Here is a 25,199-nt window from a genome sequence, read left to right as displayed (position 1 = left end):
AGTTAGTCTCGGCCGCTGTGAGTTTCCTAGAGTAGAATGCACAAGGATGAAGCTTGTTAGAGGCCCCATGCCGCTGAGAAAGCACGGCCCTGATTCCACAACTGGAAGCGTCCACCTCCACCACGAACTGCCGATCAGGGTCTGGGTGTCGCAGTATGGGGGCCGTAGAGAAGCTGGACTTGAGCCTGGCGAACGCCTCCCAGGCTTGTTCATTCCATACCAGCCTCTTAAGTTTGCCCCTTAGTAGGGACGTTAACGGGCTAGCCACAGAGCTGTAGTTCCTGATGAAACGTCGGTAGAAGTTAGCAAAGCCCAGGAAGCGTTGCAGGTCCTTAACCATGGTGGGTTCTGGCCACTCCATGACAGCTTGAACTTTAGCTTGGTCCATCTCGACCCCTTGTTGTGAAATCACATATCCCAAGAACTTAATGTTGATCCTCAAATGACATGGAGTAGACCAGAATGTCGTCAATGTATGCGATGACGTATGTTTTGAGAATGTCCTGAAACACCTCATTAATGAGAGTTTGGAACACTGCCGCGAGTGGTGTGAAAGGCAGTCTTCCACTCGTCTCCCTCCTGGATACGGATCAAATTATATGCACTATGTAAATCCAACTTAGTAAAAAACTTGGCCCCTTGTAGCTGTTCTAAAGCTGCACCAGAGGAAGGGGTAAGGGTAGCGGATAGTGATGGCGTTAAGCCCCTGGTAATCGATACAGGGGGATTCTTTTTCCCTATGAAAAAGAATCCCGCCACCAGCGGAGAGGTCGATGGCCGGATGTGACCCACGGCGAGGGCCTCCTCAATGTATTCCTCCATAGCCGTGGCTTCTGGCAGGGAAAGAGGATAGACTTGGCTCTTAGGCGGTGTGGTGTTGGGATGCAGGTCGATGGCACAATCCCATGGCCGATGAGCGGGGAGGCGGGCAGCCCTCTCTTTACTGAACACCTCTTGAAAGTCCTCATAGCAGCGTGGAATGCGAGCCAGTGGGACGTGATCAAGGTTCTCCATTAATGTGGTCCAACATGGGCGAGGGATGGTGTCACGGAAACACCTCCTCGTGCACTGCAGAGACCATTGGAGAAGTTCTCATTTGTTTCATGAGATCTGGGGATCATGTAGACGAAGCCATGGAAAGCCCAATATGGCAGGGTTATTGGGAGAAGAAGTGACATAAAACGCTAGAGTTTCCTGGTGAAATAATCCCACTCACAGCTCCAGCAGTACAGTCTGGCGAGTGAGATAGCCTCCTCCAATAGGTTGACTGTCCATGGCCGTAATCCTCGAAGGTGGGGTGCATGGGATGGTAGTGATGTGAAGTTCCTCCACCAGAGTCTTATCAATAAGGTTAACGGCCGCACCAGTATCTATTAACCCTGAGACAGAGAAGCTCTGGTTAGCATAGCACAAAGTCACCGGCAATGTAAAACTAAATAGGAGTGAGCTTCCTCCCACCTGAGATGAGGATGGTCTCTCAGGGCATCCGTGTGTCTGATGGCCGGATTTCCCACAGTAGTAGCATAGCCGCATGCATGTCCGGTGCTGGCGCTCTTGTTTCGACACCCGTGATCCTCCCAGCTGCGTGGGTTCGGAATATTCCTCTCTGGAGCTCACAAACTCGGCGGGAAGACACGCTGGGATGAGCGGACGAGTGTTAGTACGGTGTTGTTGGTGGAGGCTGTCCAGATGAATGGTGGTGGACACATATTGGGACGGGGAGGTCTGTACTTCCCTGCATGCCATCTCAGTGGGCAGGGGCCACTCCTCGGGCGGAGCCAGCACGACGGCAGGCTGTACGGAAGTAGCTTGGCGGAGCTCCCCTAGCTGGCTCTGGAGCTCCGCGAGTTGATCCTGGAAGGAACGAATGAGAGCTCCTTGTTGAACAATGATCGCCTGTAACTCCGCTGGATCCGTGGGAGGCGAAGTGTTCTGTCGCGGGCGTCCGCCAGAGGAGGAAGAGGCCGGATCCATGTGCAGAGTGAGAGATGGTAATCCCAGCGCGGGGTGCGACTAAATCCAACGCTCAAAACTCGGGTGAGGGCTCCCTCTTGCTTCGAGATCCTAGAAGCGACATGACAGCAGCATCCACTTTATTATTTTTATAAATATAATCTTTTGTACTCTGTTAATTACAGTAGGTCTGTAAACTTTTGAGAAGCTTATGATTTGAGGTTGAGCTCTGATTGGCTTGTTTAAAATTTTCCTGCCCACTTTTGTTAGTAGCAAATCAGTATTGTTCTATACATTTTGGCCTCATATGATTGGACCATTCTGAGTAAGTCTCATTACCAATCAGCAGATGGTCAGTTAACGGACAGGTATTGATTAATGTGGAAGCAAGAGAAATATCTTGAGAAATCGGCAAGTCAGAAAGAAAGGAGAGCAAAATTTTTTTTTAAATAGTACCACTGGTCTGTGAATGATTTCACACAGAGCTTCAGACACAACTTCCACATAGAAGTGTTCCCATAGAGTCAGCCATGATGCAGCGCCTCATTCCCTCGAAAGAGAATTGCATTATTTAAAGCTTTACTCACAGCATACAAAAGCGACATCTGCTGGTGAAGAAGATGTCCTGCATGCATTTTTTCAATAAATGATGCACCATAAAAACCACTGATTTACAGCATGAACAGCTAAAATAATAATAATGATGAACTATTTGTGTGTAAAAATAAATTATTCAGCCAATTTAGTAACAGCATTGTTATTGAATGTTTTAAACACAATATAACTCGCTCATTAGTTACATTCAAGATGTAATTAATTACAAGATGGCGGCGCAGCAGTAGCATGCAGCAGCCACTCTGGAACCAAAATGGTGCTATATCTTTGTTTTAGCCCGAATTTCAAAGTTCATGGACACCAAAGACAGTGGTGTTGATGTATATGACCGCCAGATGATATTGCAGCTCAGAAATTATGCAGTCACTAACCTGCATGATGATGTACTCTGCAAACTTTGTGACCTCGACTTGCTGCAAAGACCAGGCCTTGAGTCCTCGGTGTCACCTGATGCCAGTGGCCAGGAGAGAGGACGTCACAAACAGTGCTTGAGGAAGGGGAAGCATGGAATATGGGCAGGTGTCCATGCTAGGCTAAAAACAAACCCTAGCTGGCTGGCACTTCCCTCCATCATTTTGTCCAACGTCTGCTCACTGGACAATAAATTGGACTACATCCAACTCCAGCGCACCACATAGCGTGAGTACAGAGACTGCTGCGTCTTTGTTTGAGACGTGGCTCAGCGACAGAGTTCCGGATGCCACCATTCAGCTAGCCGGGCTAACCGTGTTTCGTGCCGACAGGAATGCAGCTCTGTGCAGTAAGACTCGTGGTGGTGGTGTGTGTGTTTACATCAACACGGAATGGTGTAAGGACTCTGTGCTTGTGTCTAATTACTGCTCATCGCTGGTGGAGTTCATGACTGTTAGATGCAGACCTTTTTATTTACCCCGGGAATTCACTACCATGTTCATTATGGTACATTCCACCCAGCGCTAATGCTAAGGAGGCTATGTGTGAGCTCTACGGAGCTTTTAGCAAGCTGCAGAATGCTCACCCCGATGGACTGTTTATCATTGCCATAGATTTCAAAAATGTAAATCTCAAGTCTGTTCTACCTAAATTCCATCAGCATGTGGACTTTGCTACTTTACACTGGATCTTGTTTACACAAACATTACCAGCGCCTATCGTGCGGAGCCCTGCCCCCACCTCGGCTGCTCAGACCACATCTCTGTTATGTTGATTCCAGCATACAGACCACTCGTCAGATGCTCTAAACCGGTTCTGAAACAGGTTAAAACCTGGCCAGCAGGAGCCATCTCTGCTCTTCAGGACTGTTTTGAGTGCACTGACTGGGACATGTTCAGGGAGGCTGCAACCAACGGCAACTCTATTGACTTGGAGGAGTAAATGGCATCAGTGACCAGCTACATCGGGAAGTGCATCGATGACGTGACCGCCTCCAAGACCATCACCACACGCTCCAACCAGAAGCCGTGGATGACTGCAAAAGTGTGTGCTCTTCTGAGGTCAAGAGACTCCGCTTTCAGAGCAGAGGATGAGGTGGCCTTAAAAACAGTGAGGGCCAAACTGTCCCGAGCCATTAGACAGGAGAAGGGCGAACATGCCCAGAGAATCCACAGCCACTTCCAGGACAGCAGAAACTCCCGGCACATGTGGCAGGGCATTCAGGCGATCACCAACTACAGGACAACTTCACCTGCCTGTGACAGTGATGCCTCCCTCTCAGATGCACTGAACGACTTCCACGCTCGGTTCGAGGCACAGAACAACACAACAGCGAGGAAGACTATCCCTCCTCCAAACAACCAGGTGCTCAGTCTCACCACAGCTGACGTGAAGAGAACTCTATGCAGAGTTAACCCACAGAAGTCTGCTGGACCAGACAACATTCCTGACAGAGTGCTCAGGGAGTGTGCAGAGCAGCTAGCTGATGTCTTCACTGACATCTTCAACATCTCTCTGAGCATCTCCATCATCTCGACGTGCCTCAAGACAATGACCATCGTACCTGTGCCAAAGAAGTCTACGGTTTCCTGCCTCAGTGACTATCGTCCCGTCGCACTCACACCAATCATGATGAAATGCTTTGAGAGGCTCATCATGAGGCACATCAGAACACAGCTAACACCCTCACTGGACCCCTTGCAGTTTGCGTATCGTCCTAACCATTCCACGGATGACACAATTATCCCTCAGCAGCTGATTGAGAAGCTGAGCCTGCTGGGCCTGAACACCTCTCTCTGCAACCGGATCCTGGATTTCCTGACTGGGAGACCTCAGTCAGTCCAGATTGGGAACAGCATCTCCAGCACCACCACACTGAGCACTGGAGCTCCTCAGGGCTGTGTGCTCAGTCCACTGCTATTCACTCTGCTGACTCACAACTGTACAGCAATGCACAGATCCAACCACATTGTCAAGTTCGCCGATGAAACGACCGTGGTGGGTTTCATCAGTAAGAACGACGAGTCAGCATACAGAGAGGAGGTCCAACATCTAACAGCCTGATGTAAAGACAACAACCTCTCCCTGAACGTCGACAAGACCAAAGAGATGGTTGTTGACTTCATGAGAGCTCAGAGTGACCATTCTCCACTGTTCATCGACGGATCCTCTGTGGAGATCATCAATAACACCAAATTCCTTGGTGTTCATCTGGCAGAGAACTTCACCTGGTCACTCAACACCAGCTCCATCACCAAGAAAGCCCAGCAGCACCTCTACTTCCTGAGGAGGCTGAGGAAAGCCCATCTCCCTCTCCCCATCTTGACTGTGTTCTACAGAGGGACCATCGAGAGCGTCCTGAGCAGCTGCATCACTGCCTGGTTTGGGAACTGCACCCTCTCGGATCACAAGACCCTTCAGCGGATTGTGAAGACAGCTGAGAAGATCATCGGAGTCTCTCTCCCCTCTATCACAGATATTTACACTGCACGCTGCATCTGCAAAGCTAACAGCATTGTGGCTGACCCCACACACCCCTCACACACACTCTTACACACCGCACACACCCCTCACACACACTCTTACACACCCCACACACCCCTCACACACACTTTTCACCCTCCTGCCATCTGGAAAGAGGTACCGGAGCATTCGGGCCTCACAACCAGACTGTGTAATAGTTTCTTTCTTCAAGCCATCAGGCTCCTCAACACCCAGGACTGAACTGTACAGAACTCTCTCTCTCTCTCTCACTTACCTGTGTGGACACACACACACATAACTTATATTGTTCATTACTTATTGCACTACCTCAACCCTTGTGTTCATTATAGCTGCTGCTATATTATTATATTATGCTGCTTTATTTCTATTTTGCACTTCCTCAACTGCTGCTATTGTGTTTTTGCACAATACATGTTGTCAGGTCCCAAAGTTGTACATCATCTCATTTTATTACATTTCATTTACATTTCATTACACATGTTCTTTTTCTTTTTTCGGCACTAAGTGTCCTGTGTTTTTGTGTTGTCTTTTTGTACTTAATGTTTTTTTGCAAATCTTGTTGTTGCTCTGTTTGCACCTAGCTGCACACTTTACACTTTATGTGGCTTGGACAAACTTCTGTCCTAGCTCTGTGTTGTTTTTTTGTGTTTGAATTATATGTTGTATGTTTATGTAGCACCAGGTCCTGGAGAAACGTTGTTTCATTTCACTATGTACTGTGTCAGCTATATGTGGTTGAAATGACAATAAAGCTTGAATCTTCATGTGACTTATAAATAGCAGAGCAGTTTCAGTATGAAAGGTTTGTTCCAGGACACTGCAGGACAGGATGGTCATGAGGAATCTGATAAACATTGTGATACACTCAGGATTCTAATGCTTCTTGTGTGAGAGACTGGAGAGGTAGGTGTTACACTCTGGACTGTTTTAGTATCATTTGGATTTGTGTGTGTGTGTAAAAACTGATATATTTTTGTTGAGATGTGGATATTCATAGACAACATAAATGACAAAAAATTTACACTCCTTTAAATGCAGGTTTTTGGGATGTAAAAATGCAACCAAGATAAATCATGTACTAATTTTTCCAGCTTTAATGTGAAATTACAACGTATAAAAATGATCAATGATAATCATCAATGTATGACACATCATTTATTAAACACAGGAACATCAAGGAGGCACTAGAGAGCCCTAATGGCATGATGCAGTACTCATAGTGACCACTAGAGGTGCTAAAAGCGGTCTTCCACTCATCACACTTACAGATTCCTGCCAGGTTACAAGCATTGTGTTTTCAGAACATTTTAAAAATAATTTATCGAAATCACATGGAATAAATTGTTCAGTTGTGATAATTGGAATTCATCAGGCTGAGGGTTTTGCTGGAGGAGTAGCTACATGGTTATATTTATGTACTGAAGGGAGATGAAATGGTTAACAGAGGAGTGTTCATAACTTCTCTGTGTTTGTGCTCCTCCTCCTCCTCCCTCTCTCTCTCTCTCACACACACACACACACACACACACAGAACCAGGAAGTTTCAGAGAAAACAAAACTGATCTCTCTCTCTCCTTGTGTGAGTTTAGGAAAATGGCTGAAGCCAATATTTCAGTAGATTTTTCTGTGGATCAGTTCAGCTGTCCAGTGTGTCTGGATCTCCTGAAGGATCCGGTGACTATCCCCTGTGGTCACAGTTTCTGTAAGGTGTGTATTAATGGCTGCTGGGATCAGGAGGATCAGAAGGGCGTCTACAGCTGTCCTCAGTGCAGAGACACTTTCACTCCAAGGCCTGTTCTACGCAGAAACAACATGCTGGCTGAAGTGGTGGAGAAACTGAAGAAGACTGAAGTCCAAGCTGCTTCTCCTGCCCACTGTTACACTGGACCTGGAGATGTGGAGTGTGATTTCTGCACCGGGAGAAAACACAAAGCCGTCAAGTCCTGTCTGATCTGTGTGGCTTCGCTTTGTGAAACTCATCTGAAACCTCATTTAGATATTCCTGCTTTAAAAAAACATACATTAGTCGAAGCATCTGGAAATCTACAAGAGAAGATCTGCTCTGAACATGATGAAGTGTTGAAGATCTACTGTCGTACTGATCAGAGATGTATTTGCTCTTTGTGCATGTTGGATAAACATAAAGGCCATGACGCTGTATCAGTTACAGCAGGAAGAGCTGAGAAACAGGTGAGAACTCATCCCAATGATATTTCTCATTTAGATTTAGCAGCTTTGGTCAGTTACAAGATTGAACTTGTAATTGAAGAGTTAAGTAAAGTAAATGTATTTTAAGAGGAGTGTGTAGACATTTTATATCCACTGTATAACCTTATGGATATAACTGATTTGTCCTCAGAGTGAGTTAAAGGAGGATCAGATGAAATTCCAGCAGAGAATCCAGGAGAAGCAGAAGAAGGTGCAGGAGCTGAAACAGACTGTGAACACTATAAAGGTGAGCAGTGAGCAGAGACAGAGCTGCTCCTAGAAACACACACAACATGGACAACCAGTCATTTAGAGTCCCAGTAAAACCTAGTTCACACTACAGGATTTTAAGCCCAATTTAAGCATGATTTGCAAATTAGCGAGCTCGCCGACAGATCTGTCTGTGATCGTGGGAAAATCAGCGGGTGATCAGCGCTTGGCAATCTTTATGTGTGAACTACTCAATGACGCATCAAAGAGGCTCGCTGACGCGTCGCTGACACCTCGCAAACAAAATCCATATATCTGGCATGTTAAATATCTGGGACAGTCGGCCAACTCGACATCATGTGGTGTCAATTGTAGCTACGACCTCCAGCCAATGAGAGAGCAAGTCAACAGAGTTGAGAGTTGTTGTCAGATCGTGTGGTGTGCGACGCCCTCTTGTGGATCATTTACGAAGCGTCGCGTAGTGTGAACACCACAAGGACAAAAAGACATACAGTGAAGTCATGTAGTCTGAACAGCAAAGCGATCTGCCGACGGTTAAAGTCTTGTAGTGTGAACTAGCCTTAAGAGAGAGGATGATAGATGAGATTTATATCTTCTGTGTGTGTGTGTGTGTGTGTGTGTGTGTGTGTGTGTCTGTGTGTGTGTCTGTGTGTGTGTGTGTGTGTGTGTGTGTGTGTGTCTGTGTGTGTGTGTGTGTGTGTGTGTGTGTGTGTCTGTGTGTGTGTCTGTGTGTGTGTGTGTGTGTGTGTCCTAACAGCTCAGTGCACAGACAGCAGTAGATGACAGTGAGAGGATCTTTACTGAGATGATCAGCTTCATGGAGAAAAAGCGCTCGGAGGTGACGGAGCTGATCAGAGCTCAGGAGAAGGCTGAACTGAGTCGAGCTGAACGACTCCTGGAGCAACTGGAGCAGGAGATTGCTGATCTTCAGAGGAGAGTCACTGAGCTGGAGCAGCTTTCACACACACACGATCACATCCATTTCCTCCAGGTAACACTCACTGTCTGATCTACAGAGCCAGCTGTTCCTCACACACTCTCTAAAACACCTCTCATTAAAGCAGCAATAAATGTCCCTGTCTGACATCACAAGTGTGTCTTTCATTTCATTTCTTCTCTGTAGGCTTTAGCTTCTGGATGTCAATCTCCATTAAAAAGACCAGAGTTTGACACGTCCAGAATCACTGTCCCTCAACATCTGTCATTTGATGGAGTGAGGAATTCTCTCTCAGATCTGAAGAAGAGACTGGAGGAATTCTGTGAGGAGGAATTCAACAAAATCCCTCCACATGGTAAGAGGAGCTGCTCCTGCTGGAGAAACACAATGATGGACGTCTTTACTCGCTCTGTGAAGTGTTATTTCTTAGCCATGCTCCTGCTTACTTTTCTGCAGCCAGTTTGCTCACCTGACACTTTGAAGTAAAATACTGATTTCAAATGAATAAACTGACTGTATCACTTTCAACTGTTTCCATCTTTTACACAACCTGATGATGCTTTTTGTCTTCATTTCCATTTTTCTCTCCACAGCTGCAGCAGTTCAGATCATTTCACCACCAGAGCCACAGAGCAGAGAAGAGTTTCTGAAATGTACATCTAACACACACACACACACACATACACACACACACACACACAACACAAACACAAACACAAACACACACACACACACACACACACAAACAAACAAGCAGAGTAAATTACACACACACAAACACACACACACACACACAAACAAACAGAGTAAATTACACACACACACACACACGAGAATAGAATAGAATAGAATAGAATAGAATAGAATAGAATAGAATAGAATAGAATAGAATAGAATAGAAGTTTATTGTCATTGTACCATTTGCATGTACGAAATTTAAACATGCCAACCAGTCAAAGTGCAGCAGTCATACATACATTCAAACAATTTAAAAAAAGTACTAATTAATATATAAAAAAAATAAATAAGATAAAAAATAAATAAATAGGTACAGAAAATTGTACACAGTCACATTCACCATCTGTCTATTTTGTTTCACATCTCATGAAAACAGTGTTTTTTGATTATTGAGAGTGGTTATGGCTGCTGGATAAAAACTGTTTTTTAGTCTGTTTGTCCTGGCTCTGATTGTCCTGTATCACCTCCCTGATGGTAACAGTTCAAACAGATCATGTCCGGGGTGTGATGTGTCTTTGAGGATGCTTTGGGCTTTATTAATACAGTGCGAAGTGTGTAGATCTTCCAGTGTTGGGAGAGGGCAGCTGACGATCTTCTGGGCCATGTTTATGACCCTCTGGAGCGCTTTCCTCTGAGCCACTGTGCAGCTGGTGAACCATACACCAATGCAGTAGGTTAGGATGCTCTCTACGGAGCACCGATAGAGGGACACCAGTAGTCTCTGAGTGACGTTGTTCTTCCTCAGCGCCCTAAGGAAGTAGAGTCTCTGCTGGCCCTTTTTCAGCAGCTCAGAGGTGTTTGTGCTCCAAGTCAGGCCCTCCTCTATCTGGACTCCCAGAAACCGGAAGTCAGCTACCCTCTCTACACAGTCCCCACTGATGGAAAGTTTTCTTCCTTCTGCAGTCAATGATCAGCTCCTTGGTCTTTGTGGTGTTGAAGAGCAGGTTATTCTCCTTACACCACCATAAGATCTGCTCCACCTCGTCCCTATAAGCTGACTCATCCCCTCCTGATATGAGTCCCACCACCGTAGTGTCGTCTGCAAACTTCACAATGGTGTTGCTATGGTGAGTGGGGGTGCAGTCGTGGGTGTAAAGAGTGTAGAGCAGGGGGCTCAGCCCTTCGGGGAGCCGGTGCTGAAGCTGAGGGCCATAGATGTGTGTCGGCCCACTCTGACCCTCTGACTGTGATCAGACAGAAAGCTATTAATCCACATGCAGGTGGAGTGTGGAAGGCCCAAGTCCTTAAGTTTGTCCACCAGTTTGTCATGAAGAATGCTGTTAAACGCCGAGCTATAATCCACAAAGAGCATCCAGACATAGCTCCCCCTCTTCTCCAGGTGGGAAAGCGCAGCATGGAGGGCTGTGGCCACGGCGTCCTCTGTGGATCTGTTTCCCCTGTAGGCAAACTGGTGAGTGTCGAAGCTTGGTGGCAGGAATGATGAAATGTGACTATGGACCAGTTTTTCGAAGCACTTCATTACCATTGGTGTGAGTGCAACTGGCCGGTAGTCACTCAGGCTCAAGATGTGAGATTTCTTTGGTAATGGGACTATGGTGGAGGATTTCAGACACGGTGGGACAGTGGACAGGGCCAGCGACTGGTTGAAGATCATGGTGAAGATTCCAGCCAGCTGATCTGCACAGTCTTTCAGTACCCGGCCAGGGACGCCATCCGGTCCAGCAGCCTTCCTTGGGTTCACGGACCTCAGTGTATGCCTAACTTCCCTCTCTTTGACTGTGAGAGTTAAGCTGCTGAGGGCTTTGATGTGTGGCCTGGCTGTCTCTGGTGGCTCCACCTCAAAACATGCAAAGAAGAGGTTTAGCTTCTCTGCCAGTGTGCCATCACCCTCAGCAGCTCCAGGGTTGGTCCTGAAATTAATGAGATGCTGGACTCCCTGCCACACCTGCCTGCTGTTGTTGCTGTCCAGATGGTCCTCAATCCTCCTCCTATAATCCAGCTTGGCCTCTCTGATGCCTCTCTTCAGGTTAGCTCGGGCAGCACTGTATTGCTCCTGATTTCCGGACCTGAAAGCAGTGTTTCTCCCTCTGAGCAGCCACTTGACCTTCCGGGTCATCCAGGGCTTCTGGTTGGAAAAAACCCGGCTGCGTTTGTCCACTGTGACAGTGTCTGTACAGTTCTTTATGTAGCACAGCACACTGTCTGTGAACACTCCCAGGTCCTTATGTTCAAACACCTCCCAGTTGGCCCTGTCAAAGCAGTCCTGCAGCTGCTGAGAGGCACCATCAGGCCAAGTTTTGATGACTTTTGTGCTGATAGAAGCAGTTTTACAGAGGGGGGCACATGCGGGGATCAGAAGCAGGGACACGTGGTCAGACTGGGCCAGGTGTGGAAGTGGTCTCGCCCTGTAGCCCATCTTGGTGTTGGAGTAGACCTTGTCCAGAGTGTTAGCTCCTCTAGTAGCACATTTAACATGCTGGTGGAATCTAGGGAGTGCTGCTTTCATGTGCTGGTCCACGTGATTGAAATCCCCTGCCTCTATGAGCACAGCGTCAGGATGCATGCTCTGCTGTTAAAACTCCCATGTAAAAGTCCAATAGCCGAGCAAGCATTAGCGTCCGGTGGAATGTAAACAGTGGTTATTATGACTACTGTAAACTCCCTCAGAAGATAGATGGGCCTGCATTTAACAGTAATATACTCCAAGTCCATGGAGCAGTGTCTGTCTACAGTCACTGTGTTTGTACACCAGCTGTTATTAACGTACACACAGCCCAATAGCCGAGTCCGGAATAGATGATTGAAGCCAAGACTCCGTGATTAACAATACGCAACTGTCTCTCACCGCGTTGTTGGTAGCAATCTGTAGCCTTAGTGCGTCCATCTTATTTGCGAGGGATCTGGCGTTCGCGAGAAATAGGCTGGGAAGCGGTGGTTTGAATGGTTGCCTTCTTAGCTTAGCCAGTGCGCCGACTCTGCCGCCCTGCTTCTGCTTCCTGTCTCTGCACCTCCTCACCGCTGGGATGATAATCCATGGCGAGCCGGGGGTTCTCGCTATGCCCACCGGGATAAACTCGGCTGTAACACTGCCCCCGGAGCAAATTCACCATCAGAGAAGAGTAAATTACACACACACACACAAACAAGCAGAGTAAATTATACACATACACACTCACAAACAAACAAGCAGAGTAAATCACACACACACACAAAGAAACAAGCAGAGTAAATTACACACACACACACACGAACAAGCAGAGTAAATTACACACATATACACACGCACACACACAAACAAACAAGCAGTGTAAATTACACACACACACACAAGCAGAGTAAATTACACACACACACACAAACAAGCAGAGTAAATTACACACACACACTCATGCACACACACACACAATCAGAGTAAATTACACACACACAGGCACACACACACAAACAAACAAGCAGAGTAAATTACACACACACAAACAAGTAGAAGTGCAAATTTCACTCTCACACACACACACACACTTCACATGAATATACAGTATTCTGTGAATTAAACCCAACATGTTCACATTGTTCAGTTTGTTTTTCTGTTTTATTTTAGATTTCTGTTATCTGACTCTGGATCCCAACACAACACATCCTAACATCATTCTGTCTGAGAAGAACAGAGTGGTGAAGAGCAGTAAGAGTCAGCAGCAGTACTCTGATCATCCAGAGAGATTTAACTACTACAGACAGGTGTTGTGTAAGGAGAGTGTGTGTGGACGCTGTTACTGGGAGGTGGAGTGGAGCGGTGGGTTTGGTGGTGTGTCCATTTCAGTCTCATATAAAGACATCAGCAGGAAAGGACTGGGTGATGAGTGTGGGTTTGGACGCAACAATCAGTCCTGGATTCTGTGGTGTTCTCCTTATTCTTCTCTCTATTTCTATCACAACAACATTAAGACTGATCTCAGAGTTCCATCACCCTCCAGAATAGGAGTTTATGTGGATCACAGTGCAGGAACTCTGTCCTTCTACAGCATCTCTGACACCATGAAGCTCCTCCACAGAGTCCACACCACATTCACTCAGCCTCTATATGCTGGGTTCTGTCTTGATTCACTATCATACGTGAGGTTGTGTGATCCAGAATAAGATGTATCTGGTGTTTTGTGGTCAGTAACAAGTAGAAATTGTATCACAAATGATCTTATAGAAAAGTGTTTAATTCCAACAAGATTCCACATTATAGAGAGATCGTTCCTGAGCACCAAAGCACAGGACAAAAAAACAACAAAAAAAATCCATAAAAACACATTTCAAAAAAGTTCTACATTGATTTGCATTTTATTGAGTGAAATAAGTATTTGACCCCTTTGTAAAACATGACTTAGTACTTGGTGCCAAACCCTTGTTGGCAATCACAGACGTCAGACATTTCTTGTAGTTGGCCACCAGGTTTGCATACATCTCACATCTCAAGGAATTTGGGCCCACTCCTCTTTGCAGATCCTCTCCAAGTCATTAAGGTTTTGTAGCTGACCCTTCAGCTCCCTCCACAGATTTTCTATGGGATTATGGTCTGGAGACTGGCTAGGCCACTACAGGACCTTAATGTGCAGGACCATGTTTGACGGTGGGGATGGTCTTCTTGGGGTCATAGGCAGCATTCCTCCTCCTCCAAACACGGCAAGTTGAGTTGATGCCAAAGAGCTGGATTTTGGTCTCATTTGACCACAATACTTTCACCCAGTTCTCCTCTGAATCATTCAAATGTTCACTGGCAAACTTCAGATGGTCCTGTACATGTGCTTTCTTTAGCAGGGGACCTTGCGGGCGCTACTGGATTTCAGTCTTTCACGGTGTAGGGTGTTACCAATTGTTTTCTTGGTGACTATGGTCCCAGCTGCCTTGAGATCATTGACAAAATCTTCCAGTGTAATTCTGGTCTGATTCCTCACCGTTCTCATGATCATTGAAACTCCATGAGGTGAGATCTTGCATGGAGCCCCAGACCGAGGAAGACTGACAGTCCTTTTGTGTTTCTTCCATTTGGGAATAATCACACCAACTGTTGTCACCTTCTCACCAAGCTGCTTGGCGATGGTCTTGTAGCTCATTCCAGCCTTGTGTAGGTCTACAATCTTGTCCCTGACATCCATGGACAGCTCTTTGGTCTTGGCCATGATGGAGAGTTTGGAATCTGATTGATTGCTACCTTCTGTGGACAGGCGTCTTTCATACAGTTAACGAGCTGAGATTAAGAGCACTCCCTGAGAGTGCTCCTACTGTAATCTCAGCTCCTTACCTGTATAAAAGACACCTGGGAGCCAGAAATCTTTCTGACTGATAGGGGATCAAATACTTATTTCACTCATTAAAATGCAAATCAATGTAGAACTTTTCTGAAATGTGTTTTTCTGGATTTTTTTTGTTGTTATTCTGTCTCTCACTGTTCAAATACACCTACCATTAAAATTACAGACTGATCATTTCTTTGTCAGTGGGCAAACTTACAAAATCAGCAGGGGATCAAATCATTTTTTCCCTCACTGTACCTCTCGCACATGGCGACAAACTCCCGGAAACCCAACCGGGAAATGGATTAGCACAACACCTGGCTGTTCTTGCAAAGCCTTTTTATATCCCCCCAAACTAGAGCCTAATAATGAATACTGGGGGCATGACCGGAAATGTAAATGTGAGCACACAGTGAACTCTCTCTCACCACATACAACTTTATAATTGGGGGTGTGTCTGTGTTCAGAATAAACCAATCACATTCAATCTCATGTACAAAAGTAATTATCATCAGCTGCATCAATGAAATGATTCTGATTAACCAAGTTTAACCTTTATTCCAAATAAAGAAGGTTCTGTGGGATTTTCTTCAAAACTTCTTGTGCAAATTCAGCATGTAAACAGTTATAATATGGGTGAAGATACAGACATATATCTGTCGTGTCTTGAGTTCAGAACAGATCAGTTCAGAAAGTTGTGTGTGTGTGTGTGTATGTAGTGATGATATCACAGACCATTACCTCATACTGTACACACTACCTGCCGAACAGATTAGCCAAGTCTCACCCCGTTATCGATTTGGTAGAACTATTGATCCGACCACTAAAGACAGATTTACAAGTCATCTGCCGGATCTGTCTCAAAATCTAACTTCACCCCAAACACAGATGATCTAGATGAAGTGACTAACAGCATAGGCACTGTCTTCACTAGCACATTAGACATTTGCCCCCATCCGATTAAAAAATGTCAGAGATAAATCACCTGCACCATGATACAATAGTCATACCCACACCCTCAAGAGAGCAACCTCGAGAAACCTTGAGCGAAAGTGGAGAAAAACTAAATTAGAAGTTTTTAGAATTGTGTATAAAGACAGTATGTCCAGCTATAGACGGGCTCTAAAAGCTGCTAGGGCTGAGCATCTGAGCAAACTGATATAAATAAACTGAAATAAATAAATAAATAAACTGAAATAAACCAAAACAATCCCAGGTTCTTATTTAGAGAAATCTGGAGAGAGTTTAGTTTAGTAGTGAGGAGAATTTCTTCACTAAAAAAATTGAAAGTATCAGGAAAAAAATTGTGGATGTTTAACCTTTGACAGCATCTTGTGATCCAGTCCCGCCTAAAGCTCCACACTTAGAGCTCCAATGCTTTACAGGTATAGGACAGGAAGAGCTGTATATACTCATCACTACGGCTAAATCAACAACATGTTTGTTAGATCAAATTACAGACCGATTTCAAGCCTTCTGTTCTATCTATATATTCTATATCTAAAATATTAGAAAAGGTGGTGTCTACTCAATCATGTTTATTCTTAGAGGAAAACAATGTCTTTGAAGAATTTCAGTCAGGTTTCAGGCCACATCATAGTACAGAAACTTACTAGTTAAAATCACCAATGACCAAAACTGGTTCAAAATCCAGAACACAGATACTATCACAATTCAACTTGCATTTAGAAAGATGTGCTATCATGATTAGCTGGACAGTTAAAGACCTGGCCGTAACATTAGACAGCAACTTTTGAAAATCATTTTTCCAATATTACAAAAATGGCCTTCTTCCACCTTAGTATATTATTCTCTTAGTAAATATTCCTAAACATTTTATCTGTATCTGATGCAGAAAAGCTAGTTCATGCATTCATGACTTCCAGACTGGACTATTGTAATGCATTACTAGGTGTTAGCCCTGCATCCTCAATAAACAAGCTACAGTTAGTCCAGAATGCAGCTTCTTACCAAGTCAAGAAAATATATATAAATATATAACCTTAATATTATCATCCTTGCACTGGCTTAAGTTTAGAATTAATTACAAATTATTGCTGCTTATGTACAAGGTTCTAAATGATTTAGCTCCCATATATCTAACCAGTCATGTTCCTTGAGAACACAAAATTCTGGACTTCTGGTAGTTCCCAAAATAGCAAAGTCCACTAAAGGGGGTAGAGAGTTTTTGTATTTAGCTCCTAAACTTTGGAATAGCCTTCTTGACAATGTTCAGGGTTCAGACACACTTTCCCAGTTTAATCGTAGATTAAAGACATCTCATTAAAAGCACTATACAAATAAAACTGAATTAAATTGAACTGAATTACGTATGGTTCTACTAAAGCACAGTAATATTACCAACATTTTAGAGTCCAAGCCAATCAAACATGGCAACGGGCTGTGTCCCAAACCACACAATACTCCTAAATAGTGTACACTTCACGTCTAACAGTAGTGCACTAGTCCTACATTGCCTTAGTAACCACATTTGTTTTTAGTGTTAACATGGAGGTGTGATTTGGGACACAGCCATCTGCAGACCTCTGGAGAAATGACCACTGAATGAAATGATGGATCAGAGTTCCACTGTCCATCCTAGAAGCTGTGTGCTGAGAATACTAAAGCTGTTGGCTGAAATTACCAATCAATCTATGGAGGTTAGAACCTTCAGAATAATGATTAAAGAACCTTTGCAGCAGTGGTTCTAAAACATTTGTGTTGATGCTAGAAACTTCACAATTATAGAACCTTCAGAACAGGGTTTTAATTTGCGCTGGTGTTTCTAGAAGCATGTGAAAGATTAAAGATTCTTATAAAAATAATTCATTAACTTGTGTATTGTGTTTTTAATACACTATATTGCCAAAAGTATTCGCTCACCTGCCTTGACTCGCATATGAACTTAAGTGACATCCCATTCCTAATCCATAGGGTTCAATATGACGTCGGTCCACCCTTTGCAGCTATAACAGCTTCAACTCTTCTGGGAAGGCTGTCCACAAGGTTTAGGAGTGTGTTTATGGGAATTTTTGACCATTCTTCCAGAAGCGCATTTCTGAGGTCACACACTGATGTTGGACGAGAAGGCCTGGCTCTCAGTCTCCGCTCTAATTCATCCCAAAGGTGTTGTATCGGGTTGAGGTCAGGCCTCTGTGCAGGCCAGTCAAGTTCCTCCACACCAGACTCTGTCATCCATGTCTTTATGGACCTTGCTTTGTGCACTGGTGCACAGTCATGCTGGAAGAGGAAGGGGCCAGCTCCAAACTGTTCCCACAAAGTTGGGAGCATGGAATTGTCCAAAATGTCTTGGTATGCTGAAGCATTCAGAGTTCCTTTCACTGGAACTAAGGGGCTAAGCCCAGCTCCTGAAAAACAACCCCACACCATAATCCCCCCTCCACCAAACTTTACACTTGGCACAATGCAGTCAGACAAGTACCGTTCTCCTGACAACCGCCAAACCCAGACTCGTCCATCAGATTGCCAGATGGAGAAGCGCGATTCGTCACTCCAGAGAACGCGTCTCCACTGCTCTAGAGTCCAGTGGCGGCGTGCTTTACACCACTGCATCCGACGCTTTGCATTGCACTTGGTGATGTATGGCTTGGATGCAGCTGCTCGGCCATGGAAACCCATTCCATGAAGCTCTCTGCGCACTGTTCTTGAGCTAATCTGAAGGCCACATGAAGTTTGGAGGTCTGTAGCGATTGACTCTGCAGAAAGTTGGCGACCTCTTCGCACTATGCGCCTCAGCATCCGCTGACCCCGCTCCGTCAGTTTACGTGGCCTACCACTTCGTGGCTGAGTTGCTGTCGTTCCCAAACACTTCCACGTTCTTATAATACAGCTGACAGTTGACTGTGGAATATTTAGGAGCGAGGAAATTTCACGACTGGATTTGTTGCACAGGTGGCATCCTATCACAGTTCCACGCTGGAATTCACTGAGCTCCTGAGAGCGACCCATTCTTTCACAAATGTTTGTAAAAACAGTTTGCATGCCTAGGTGCTTGATTTTATACACCTGTGGCCATGGAAGTGATTGGAACACCTGATTCTGATTATTTGGATGGGTGAGCGAATACTTTTGGCAATATAGTGTATTTGTGAATTAACCAAATTCCACATGTGGGTGGATGAGGGTGGAGTCTCAGGGGAAGGAGTGTGGCCTCTGGAAATTCAGACTGTGCTGAGCAAACCTCATCAGGCTGTTCCTCTCTTGAACACAAGATGGTGGAGTTGAGATGTAAAAGATCATCATCTATTTAGAATGCAGAATAAAAGAATATTTTTTAAAATCTTCTTCTCTAGACATGTCAGTGCTTTAATGAGATCAGAAGTAGAGCTTCAAACTAGATGTTACTCTTGTTATAACTTGAAATTATCCAAGAGAGAAACTCTAATCATCCAGAATACTACACCCCCCATCTCTCTATCTCTGTCTGATGGGGTTCTTGTCTGCTCTGGTTCTATGGGTTTCATTCCGATCCTCCCGATTAAAAGGCTGCAGAATGAAGCCAGAGGCATTTGTTTCATTCAGCTGCTTTTTTTCCTCTGGTCAGATTGTTGCCTGGCTACAGCGCCAAAAACACACCAGTCTTTGATCAAAATTCAGCCGCTTTGAAGATCATCTCAAGTATCTTCCACCTAAAATTACACCTCTCGCCTGTTTGTGCTCTTCTTCTTCTGTCCTCCATCATCACCATAAGACTGAGAAAGATCTGATCAGAGAAGTGGAGAGAGAAAAAGAGAGAGAGAGAGTAGGATAAGGAGGAGGTGTAAAAGAAGAGGAAAGCATTTGGAAGAAAAGAGCGAAAGATTGGGGAGAGAGAAATGAGGAGTTTTGTGTTTTGGGGGGTTACAGTGAGACCTGACTGTTCTTTTCTCCTATTAAACTCCAGGATTTCTGCTCTAGCAGTAATAATGTCCTCCTGTGACATCATCACGGCAACAGTTGCTAACAGGAATAACATGAACACAGCTCTAATTAACACATTAGCACCAGGATCACTGAACACATGGCTAATAATTCAACATCAACAGATTTCAAGTTTCGCGGGACAGAGCTGTAATACTCGTTTCAGTCTTTTTTAAATGTTAAAAAATATAAATGATGTTTAATATAATGACACACACACACACATACACACACACAGGAGGTCCTGTCTTTCAGCTGTTCCTCATCTATTAATAACTGGAATAAAGACACAAACACTTTTAAAGTCACAGGTAATCTTTCCCAATAGCTCTCAGTGGTTGAAGATCAGGACCATGTCATGTTTTTGTCTCTTTGCTCCTTTATTGGAGGATTTTCTCAGCTGTTAAAGTGGAAAAAGGTTTTCTGGTAACAGCTGAGACAGATTTACTTCTGAGCTTCTTAACCTCCAACATCGATCTGTAATAAACTCAGATTCATTTTCTCTGAGCTTCTTTTCTGGAACTTCTAACCCAGACTGAAGTTACACTGAGATCAAGCTCTCACAATAAAAACACAAAACTATAGCCGTGGCTTAGCATTAGCTAATTAGCTAACCAGTACACACCAAAAGCCTGATTTCCAGTCAGCTCTGTATAATTTCCCTCCTTTATTTTAAATAGAGCAACAAATCATTTAAAACAAAATATATTTCATATTGTGTGGAATTGAAGCTTTTCTCCAAAATTAAATCTTCTCACACATTTGTGCTGCAGCTGGATATCACATGCTAATTCTAATGCTTAGCAAGCTTTCAACAGACTTCGAGTTGAAGGGAAATTGATTAAATCATTGCGGTCATTAAAGTTAAAGTAGTTAAAACCTGGATTTATAGTGGAACTCTTACTAAATTATTCTGCGTTTGATTCCAAGGTTGGATTTCACTCTTGGACTTGCTACAGATATTACCCCACCCTCCCCAGTGCAGACATTATGCTCGCAGTGTGCATACAGTATATAGTATACGTTATTTGTCGTGCCGGTGGATTATTGCTATTTCCTGTTATAACTGCTTTGTGTCTACAGACTTTAATGCCCTAATCCTTTCCCACAGACTGAACCCGAATTGGCAACTTTATCCCCTTGCTATCCGGCAAGGCTAGGCTGTGGGCCATGGTCCAGTGAGAGAGACAGTCAGCCATCAGTGCCTCCTATGATGCATTCTCCAAGGAGCTTGATAAGATCTTTGACTCTGCCGTGCCCAAGAAGGAAGCATCAAAGGCACTCTTTGAGATCACTCGATGGACCCACTTAGTGGCAGAGTATGCAGTGGACTTCAGCGCAGTGGCTGCTGACAATGAATGGAACCCAGTGGCCATGTTCAACTTTTTCTACAGGGGCTTCTCCTTGGAAATCAAAGATGAGCTTGCTGCTCGGGAGCTTACAGACAATCTGGATGACCTGATTAACCTGGCCACCCGCATCAATTAGCGCATCAGGGAATGCCGTCAGGAAAGGCTGGCAAGAATGTCATGACAACCCCGTCCGTCCAGCTTTACCCTGCCTCAGCCTTCGCCACCACCAGCACTAACTGTCCCTGAGCTTATGCAGATTGGCTAACACAGCCTCTCTGATGCAGAAAGGGGGAGAGGTGCCATGCAGTGGATTGTGACTGTGCATACCTGTTTAGCAAAAGGGAAGGTTTGTCACTGAAGGAGGAGTCGACAGTGAGCCATCCCATGCCAGTCTCCTCCAAACCCCTGCTGAAGGTTCGGCTGAAGGTGGACCAACAAGAACACGAACTTGCGGCTTTCATTAACTCTATGATGCTAAATTCTTAGATGAGGAGCTAACCAGGCAGCTGGGCCAAGAAACTGAGCCCCTTCCTTCTGCCCTACTGGTCCAGGCCTTGGATGGCCATGTCCTGCACCACGCTCAATGCCACACCCAACCCATAAATGTCACTGTGGGAGAGTCACACCACGAGACTATCACCTTCCTGGTCATCCCTTCCACCCAGGCACCCAACATACTCGGTTTCCTTGGCTATGCAGACACAACCCCTGTGTGGACTGGACCAGAGGCCACATTTTGGACTGGGGAAATACCTGCTATACGAGCTGCCTGAGACCTGTCTTCCAGAGAGTGAAGCAGCCCTCCTTACATTCGAAAGGCCCTGGCCGCTGGCATCATCCATTCATCTTCATCACCCACTGGAGCCGGATTCTTCTTTGTTGAGAAGAAGAATAAGTCTCTCTGACCTTGCACTGACTACCACGGTCTCATGGTCATGAATCACTATCCCCTGCCTTTGATGTCTACTGCCTTTGAGCTTTTCCATGCAGCTACTATCTTTACCAAGCTCGACCTGTGGAACACCTACCACCTGGTCCGCATCCGAGAGGGGGACGAGTGGAAGACATCATTCAACACCCCCACTGGCTACTATGAGTACAGGGTAATGCCGTTAGGCCTGACCAACATGCAGGCGGTGTTCCATGCCCTAATAAACAATATCCTCCAGGACCTGCTTAACATGTGCATTTTTTCATAATTTTGATTTTCTCTCACTCTTTGGAGGATCATGTTTGCCATGTTTGCCATCCTCCATTGGCTTCTCCAGAACCATCTGTATGTGTAAGCTGAGAACTGCGAGTTTCACGTCCCCTTGACCACTTTCCTGGGATTTATACACTCAGCTGGAAGCAATCAGATGGACCAAGGCCACATCAAAGCCGTTAGGGAATGGCCCTGACCTGAGTCTGGCTGGCAAATCCAACGATTCCTTGACTTCTCTAATGTTTTTATAGAAAATTCATTACTGGGTCGACTCTATTGGTGCATCTCTCTATCAACTCATCTCCTCCATTGACTCATCTCCTTCTTTTTGTCTCCTGAAGTTGAACAGTCCTTCCTCCACCTCAAAAACCTGTAAATAGTTGCTTGGATCCTGACCCTGCTTGACCCTATTCTTCAACAATTCAGACACAGGGGTGGGAGCCATCCTTTCCCAAAGGTCCCGTAAAGGCAATTGCCTGCACCATTTTGCATTCTTTGCTTGTCGTCTCAGCCCAGCCATACACAATTACGCTGCTGGGGAACGTGAGTTGCTAGCCATCAAGCTAGCCCTGCAGGAGTGGCACCACTAATTAGAGGAGGCCAAGCAGCCATTCATGATCTGGTTGGATCAAAAAAACTTAGAATTCCTGCAGATGGTGAAGAGACTGAACATTGAACAAGCCAGCTGGCCGCTCTTCTTTGGCAGATTCAATTTCTGCCTGTCGTATTGTCCTGGTTTGAGGATTGAAAAACCCGATGCCCTGTTCCACTAGTTCTCTCCAGCTGTAGGAGCCTGCCATTGAGTGCATTCTTCTGTCTTCCGTCTTGCTCTGTGCCCTTCAACTTGGCATCGAGAGAGAGGTCAAACAAGCCGCTGCCAACCTGCCTGCATCTGAGAGCTGCCTGGAGGGGAGACTTCTGTTAGGCAATAACCTGTGGTCCAAAGTCCTCCAGTGGTGCCACAGTTCCAGGCTACACTGTCACCCTGGGTTTGCATGCTCTTTTAACCTACTCCAGCAGTGGTTCTGGTGGGCCTCCATAAGGATGGATACCCAGGAGTTCATTGATGCCTGCCCTGTGTGCTCCCAGCAAAAGCTGTCAAGGTCACTGCCTTTTGGCCTCCTACGACTTCTCCCCAGGTTCCCTTGGTCCCACGTATCCATGGACTTTGTAACTGGCCTTCCCTGGTCTGCCAACAATACTGCTGTGCTTACTGTTGTTGATCGTGTCATGCCGTAAGACACTGTGTCAGCCCAGGGGCCTTAGTTCACCTCCAACTTTTGGGAAGAATTCTGCCAGCTACTGGGTGTCTCTGTCGGCCTCTACTTGGGCTTCCACCCCAGACAGCCAGACAGAGAGGCTTAAACAGAAATTTGAAACCAGACTCCATATCCTCTGTGCAGACGAACCAGACTCCTGGTCAGCAAATTTGGTTTGGGTTGAGTATGCCCACAATTCCTTGCCATCCTCCTCCACGGATTTTCACCCTTTCAGGCTGCCTATGGGCACCAGCCTCCACTTTTCACCAACCCAATGCTGGTAGCCTCTGTATTGTCTCACATTGCTCAAAAGCTCCTGGAGCTACGCTAGGTGGGCCAACCACAAGTGTCACCAGGTACCACCTTGCCATGTCAGCCAGAAGGGTTTGGACCTCCCGTTAAAGTCGGCCCCGTAGCGGTTCGACTAAAGCTCAAGCACCTTTCTTTTTTGGAATACAACATGATGTGACACAAAAAATATTTTTAATTTTTAGATTCATTGAATTACAGATGTCCTACAGACTTCTCTATACTAGTTCCTTCCCAGTTTACGGTGTGAGGTCAGATCGACATGGCCACTCGCACTGTGCAGTGTATAAACTTCCCCATTCTCTCCTTTTTTGAGAATCTCCATTTTTGAGACTTTAATGGATTTCAGGTAACTGATTGCATCTTTCAGCCTTAATGTGTGTCATGAGCTGCAGAGTGAGATACAGGTTAATAAGAATCATCTTGAATCTCTTTAATATTAAACTAAACTAAATAATGACATGGAGATAATTACTGTAGAGATTTCTGTATCAGACTGGATTGATTGTGTGTGTGTGTGTGTGTGTGTGTGTGTGTGTGTGCATGTGAATCATGGCTGCTTGTTCATAAAGACTTGTCCTTGTTACTCTGTTAGAACGTGGGCTGAAAGTTCAGAGTGTGTGAGGAGGCGGCAAACACATTAGAAGAAATAAAAAAGGCGCTCGATGTATGTGTGTGTGTGTTTGTGTGTGTGTGTGTGTCATTGCGATGTCTAAATCAGGACCTGAACACAGTCTGATTAAAGGTTTAGTCTTCTGGGCTGTGTCCCAAATCTCTCCCTCTCTCTTTCTGCACCCGCATTCCTTACACTGGAGCAGTATGTAGTGCACTAACACAGAGTACCCTTAGATTAGAGAGCAGTTCACTTTCGTCTGCAGGGTTCTGGAGTGTAGAACTTTGTGATTTCACATCTCGAATTTATCTCACTGACACTTCATCAGCTCACTCTGCAGGTGTAGAATTACTGACTGTAGCCCATCTGCTGCACTGCACAAAGTATTGGCACCCCTTTGTGCCATATGTCAGTTTAAATGGACTGCCACATCTGTTCCAGCATTCCAGCAGCATGATTTAGTGTGTACAGCCTTGACACTGACTTTGTAGTGTGTGTGTATGTGTGTGTGTGGGTGTGTGGGTGTGTACTGGCATAACTGTAACTCTGTTCTCTCATGATAATGATGAATTTGTGTCCAGCTGTCGTTTCTACAGCCCGGTGTGTGTGTGTGTGTGTGTGTGTGTGTTTTTCCTCGAACAGATATGCTCCTATTTTAATATATTTGAGTACTATTACTCTCTATCTTTCTGGGGGGATTTTTA

General features: G+C 45.2%; 1 protein-coding gene across 1 annotated transcript; it reads left to right on the top strand.

The window, feature by feature from the left end:
* The first annotated feature begins 6,974 nt into the window (after nt 1-6,974).
* On the top strand, nt 6,975-17,549 carry LOC131354372 (tripartite motif-containing protein 16-like). The gene is made up of 6 exons (XM_058391933.1): nt 6,975-7,674; nt 7,844-7,939; nt 8,681-8,914; nt 9,047-9,215; nt 9,454-9,513; nt 13,158-17,549. Exons 1-6 carry the CDS (start codon nt 7,078-7,080, stop codon nt 13,691-13,693), a joined length of 1,692 nt encoding a protein of 563 aa, XP_058247916.1. The 5' UTR covers nt 6,975-7,077; the 3' UTR covers nt 13,694-17,549.
* The last annotated feature ends 7,650 nt before the right edge of the window (nt 17,550-25,199 follow it).

The sequence above is a fragment of the Hemibagrus wyckioides genome, linkage group LG06 (assembly GCF_019097595.1).
Source record: "Hemibagrus wyckioides isolate EC202008001 linkage group LG06, SWU_Hwy_1.0, whole genome shotgun sequence".
NCBI classification, from domain to species: domain Eukaryota; kingdom Metazoa; phylum Chordata; class Actinopteri; order Siluriformes; family Bagridae; genus Hemibagrus; species Hemibagrus wyckioides.
This window is presented reverse-complemented; position numbering and strand designations above follow the sequence as displayed.